Genomic DNA, 6,000 nt, shown 5'->3' with positions numbered 1-6,000 from the left:
AAGGTTTGTTGAATGTGTCTGATGACAGAGTGGCTGATATAGGATGTTTGGGTCGAGGTGGTGTGCAAAGTGAGAGGGTTAGGGAAAATGATTTGGTAAACAGAGAAGAGGTAGTAAAAGCTTTGCGGAAGATGAAAGCCGGCAAGGCAGCAGGTTTGGATGGTATTGCAGTGGAATTTATTAAAAAAGGGGGTGACTGTATTGTTGACTGGTTGGTAAGGTTATTTAATGTATGTATGACTCATGGTGAGGTGCCTGAGGATTGGCGGAATGCGTGCATAGTGCCATTGTACAAAGGCAAAGGGGATAAGAGTGAGTGCTCAAATTACAGAGGTATAAGTTTGTTGAGTATTCCTGGTAAATTATATGGGAGAGTATTGATTGAGAGGGTGAAGGCATGTACAGAGCATCAGATTGGGGAAGAGCAGTGTGGTTTCAGAAGTGGTAGAGGATGTGTGGATCAGGTGTTTGCTTTGAAGAATGTATGTGAGAAATACTTAGAAAAGCAAATGGATTTGTATGTAGCATTTATGGATCTGGAGAAGGCATATGATAGAGTTGATAGAGATGCTCTGTGGAAGGTATTAAGAATATATGGTGTGGGAGGCAAGTTGTTAGAAGCAGTGAAAAGTTTTTATCGAGGATGTAAGGCATGTGTACGTGTAGGAAGAGAGGAAAGTGATTGGTTCTCAGTGAATGTTGGTTTGCGGCAGGGGTGTGTGATGTCTCCATGGTTGTTTAATTTGTTTATGGATGGGGTTGTTAGGGAGGTAAATGCAAGAGTCTTGGAAAGAGGGGCAAGTATGAAGCCTGTTGGGGATGAGAGAGCTTGGGAAGTGAGTCAGTTGTTGTTCGCTGATGATACAGCGCTGGTGGCGGATTCATGTGAGAAACTGCAGAAGCTGGTGACGGAGTTTGGTAAAGTGTGTGGAAGAAGAAAGTTAAGAGTAAATGTGAATAAGAGCAAGGTTATTAGGTACAGTAGGGTTGAGGGTCAAGTCAATTGGGAGGTGAGTTTGAATGGAGAAAAACTGGAGGAAGTGAAGTGTTTTAGATATCTGGGAGTGGATCTGTCAGCGGATGGAACCATGGAAGCGGAAGTGGATCATAGGGTGGGGGAGGGGGCGAAAATTTTGGGAGCCTTGAAAAATGTGTGGAAGTCGAGAACATTATCCCGGAAAGCAAAAATGGGTATGTTTGAAGGAATAGTAGTTCCAACAATGTTGTATGGTTGCGAGGCGTGGGCTATGGATAGAGTTGTGCGCAGGAGGATGGATGTGCTGGAAATGAGATGTTTGAGGACAATGTGTGGTGTGAGGTGGTTTGATCGAGTAAGTAACGTAAGGGTAAGAGAGATGTGTGGAAATAAAAAGAGCGTGGTTGAGAGAGCAGAAGAAGGTGTTTTGAAATGGTTTGGGCACATGGAGAGAATGAGTGAGGAAAGATTGACCAAGAGGATATATGTGTCGGAGGTGGAGGGAACGAGGAGAAGAGGGAGACCAAATTGGAGGTGGAAAGATGGAGTGAAAAGGATTTTGTGTGATCGGGGCCTGAACATGCAGGAGGGTGAAAGGAGGGCAAGGAATAGAGTGAATTGGAGCGATGTGGTATACAGGGGTTGACGTGCTGTCAGTGGATTGAATCAAGGCATGTGAAGCGTCCGGGGTAAACCATGGAAAGCTGTGTAGGTATGTATATTTGCGTGTGTGGACGTGTGTATATACATGTGTAGGGGGTGGGTTGGGCCATTTCTTTCGTCTGTTTCCTTGCGCTACCTCGCAAACGCGGGAGACAGCGACAAAGTATAAAAATAAAAAAAAAAATATATATATATATCTATATATATATATATATATATATATATATATATATATATATATATATATATTGTGTATAATAGTGTGGGGCAATATTCATTAGAGCTGCTAAATTATCTTGCTAGCCCCATTCTGTATTAGTTTGCGAGATTCTCTAATGTTACTTACTATTTCATAATACATAAATTCATACTTGTTCGCTGATTCCCCGAGTTTGCTCCAGGGGCAGACAAAGAAAGGCCACATTCGCTTGTTCCATCCATTCTTCATGTCAGCGTAACCGCAACCACAACCACTAGCCAGCCCCACAATTCTTTCAGTGGTTTCCGCTGGTCGCTTCCCATGCCTTGGTTCAGTCCATAAACTGCCATATCCTTCCAGTTCACTTTACCTCGTACACGCCTTTCACACTACTGCATGTTAATGCCCCAGTCGCTCAAAATCTTCCTCGGATTTAGCAAACAGCATCATCTCCATACTACAACTTTGGCCACTTCCATTGTTTCTCCTTGATTAAGTATTACACCATAATCACTTACCATGCTTTATCTTGCATAGTGGCCCATCCATAAAAACATTACATAATCATGGTGATGTAACATTACACAGCTTAGGCACACAAATTCTTATATTTCAAATCAATCATTCATCTTCCCTTGTTCCTACAAGTCCTGCTTTTGTTGCAAAAGCTCTTAACAGTATTTAAAAGTCTCTATGCATATCATATGCAGTCAGATATTTCTAAAGTACCTTCCTTTTCAATTTATCATATGCCTTTTCTAAATCTATAAATGCTGCATATATATTTTTCTCCTAAACTTTTCAAAATGGAAAAACCTAATCTACTTTCTTTTCCCTTCTTAAACCCACCTATTTCCACACCAACAAGTTTGCTAATCCTTTTAACAGGATCAGTCTCTATCCAGTCATTTTCCTTGCTAACTGTGGTAAGGGGACTTGCTCCTCTTCAATTGGTACTCTCACTTTTGCTCATTTACCTACTTAGTTTGGCCAAAAGGAAGAACCATTCATAGGAGAAAGGAGTAATTTTTTTCCCCAGTTACTTTAATCTTATTATGGACAACCAAGGCCAGCTCATGTTCTGATCACTTTTACTTTAAGCCTGTTAATGACTTTATTTGTTTTTAAAACTTTATTTCTCTTGAACAGTATTGTTTTACTACCCTCCTAATTTTTTCCTCCGCCATTTGTACCTTTATCTTACACCTTTGCTACTGCATTCAGAAATATTAAGATCTAGGCATTGGCATTTTTATAAAATTTTCTTGTACCAGTTGCACCACATTGTCATGGTGATCAAACACATCAGTATCTAAATGTGTCATTTAACTACTCCATGCTCTTGACCAGGTCTGAGTCAGGTAGGACTTGCTGATTCGTGGCTAGAGGATCCACGAGCCTCGGGTGGCAGCCAGCCACAGCACATAACCACTAAAGCTGACATGACCTTTTACAATGATGACCAAGACATGGATGATTTGGATGATGATGAGGCAGACCACATTGGACATCAAAGTCAAGGTAAGCTTGATGAAAAATTCTGTTATAAGACTGAAATGGTTGAATTCCTGGCAGCACACCAGGTACTCATAAGTGTGAATGCACTATGAATGTATGTCTGGACTCGCTGATACTCGGGATGGTCTAGATATCTGGAACTTCTGGACACAAACAGAAAATTTCAGTCTTCACTGTGGCTTTAAAGCATGGAAACTTTATATATAATATGGTAATTTTTCACAAATAATTGAAATATATGGATCACATGTTTAAACATGATGATGCATATTTTGGGGGTCTGTGCATAATTACCTACTTCTTTTGAGGCCCAATCTCTTGAATATGCTCTGCCATCATCCAACATTTTAAATTTTTGTGTTTTGTCTACATTTACTATGTCATTCAGTTCATTTGTCCTTCATTCTCATGTAATATATATTATTTATATTTATTATACTTTGTCGCTGTCTCCCGCGTTAGCGAGGTAGCGCAAGGAAACAGACAAAAGAATGGCCCAACCCACTCGCATCCACATGTATATACATACACATACAAACACGCACATATACATACCTTTTACATCTCAACGTATACATATATATACACACACAGACATTTTTTTTTTTTTTTTTTTTTTTATACTTTGTCGCTGTCTCCCGCGTTTGCGAGGTAGCGCAAGGAAACAGACGAAAGAAATGGCCCAACCCCCCCCCCCATACACATGTACATACGTCCACACACGCAAATATACATACCTACACAGCTTTCCATGGTTTACCCCAGACGCTTCACATGCCTTGATTCAATCCACTGACAGCACGTCAACCCCTGTATACCACATCGCTCCAATTCACTCTATTCCTTGCCCTCCTTTCACCCTCCTGCATGTTCAGGCCCCGATCACACAAAATCTTTTTCACTCCATCTTTCCACCTCCAATTTGGTCTCCCTCTTCTCCTCGTTCCCTCCACCTCCGACACATATATCCTCTTGGTCAATCTTTCCTCACTCATTCTCTCCATGTGCCCAAACCATTTCAAAACACCCTCTTCTGCTCTCTCAACCACGCTCTTTTTATTTCCACACATCTCTCTTACCCTTACGTTACTCACTCGATCAAACCACCTCACACCACACATTGTCCTCAAACATCTCATTTCCAGCACATCCATCCTCCTGCGCACATCTCTATCCATAGCCCACGCCTCGCAACCATACAACATTGTTGGAACCACTATTCCTTCAAACATACCCATTTTTGCTTTCCGAGATAATGTTCTCGACTTCCACACATTTTTCAAGGCTCCCAAAATTTTCGCCCCCTCCCCCACCCTATGATCCACTTCTGCTTCCATGGTTCCATCCGCTGACAGATCCACTCCCAGATATCTAAAACACTTCACTTCCTCCAGTTTTTCTCCATTCAAACTCACCTCCCAATTGACTTGACCCTCACCCCTACTGTACCTAATAACCTTGCTCTTATTCACATTTACTCTTAACTTTCTTCTTCCACACACTTTACCAAACTCAGTCACCAGCTTCTGCAGTTTCTCACATGAATCAGCCACCAGCGCTGTATCATCAGCGAACAACAACTGACTCACTTCCCAAGCTCTCTCATCCCCAACAGACTTCATACTTGCCCCTCTTTCCAGGACTCTTGCATTTACCTCCCTAACAACCCCATCCATAAACAAATTAAACAACCATGGAGACATCACACACCCCTGCCGCAAACCTACATTCACTGAGAACCAATCACTTTCCTCTCTTCCTACACGTACACATGCCTTACATCCTCGATAAAAACTTTTCACTGCTTCTAACAACTTGCCTCCCACACCATATATTGTTAATACCTTCCACAGAGCATCTCTATCAACTCTATCATATGCCTTCTCCAGATCCATAAATGCTACATACAAATCCATTTGCTTTTCTAAGTATTTCTCACATACATTCTTCAAAGCAAACACCTGATCCACACATCCTCTACCACTTCTGAAACCGCACTGCTCTTCCCCAATCTGATGCTCTGTACATGCCTTCACCCTCTCAATCAATACCCTCCCATATAATTTACCAGGAATACTCAACAAACTTATACCTCTGTAATTTGAGCACTCACTCTTATCCCCTTTGCCTTTGTACAATGGCACTATGCACGCATTCCGCCAATCCTCAGACATATACATATTTATTACCACACATCTCTCTTGTGGGGCGTCTGGGGTAAACCATGGAAAGCTGTGTAGGTATGTATATTTGCGTGTGTGGACGGATGTATATACATGTGTATGGGGGGGGGGTTGGGCCATTTCTTTCGTCTGTTTCCTTGCGCTACCTCGCAAACGCGGGAGACAGCGACAAAGTATAATTAAAAAAAAAAATAATCTCTCTAACCCTTTCATTGCTTACTCGATCAAACCACCTCACACAACATATTGTCCTCAAACATCTCATTTCCAGCACATCCACCCTCCTCCGCACAACTATATCTATAGCCCACGCCTCGCAACCACATAACATTGTGGAACCATTATTCCTTCAAACATACCCATTTTTGCTTTCCAAGACAACGTTCTCGACTTCCACACATTTTTCAACGCTCCCAGAACTTTCGCTCCCTCCCCCACCCTATGATTCAGTTCTGCTTCCA

General features: G+C 41.8%; 1 protein-coding gene across 14 annotated transcripts in view; it reads left to right on the top strand.

Annotated features, from left to right (window-relative positions):
• The window catches only part of LOC139753130 (uncharacterized), a 250,412-nt gene that overhangs the window by 206,545 nt on the left and 37,867 nt on the right, over positions 1 to 6,000 (top strand). For all 14 annotated transcript variants that reach the window (XR_011713652.1, XM_071669258.1, XM_071669260.1 and 11 more), the window contains exon 6: positions 3,189 to 3,359. Coding sequence is in view for 13 of the 14 variants with exons in the window: in XM_071669258.1 (XP_071525359.1) it covers positions 3,189 to 3,359 (171 nt within the window). In the remaining variant the exon portion in view is untranslated. The remainder of the gene's footprint in view (positions 1 to 3,188; positions 3,360 to 6,000) is intronic.

This window comes from Panulirus ornatus, chromosome 14, assembly GCF_036320965.1.
Source record: "Panulirus ornatus isolate Po-2019 chromosome 14, ASM3632096v1, whole genome shotgun sequence".
NCBI lineage: Eukaryota > Metazoa > Arthropoda > Malacostraca > Decapoda > Palinuridae > Panulirus > Panulirus ornatus.
Note: the sequence above shows the minus strand (reverse complement) of the source record. Positions and strands in the feature narration are given on the sequence as shown.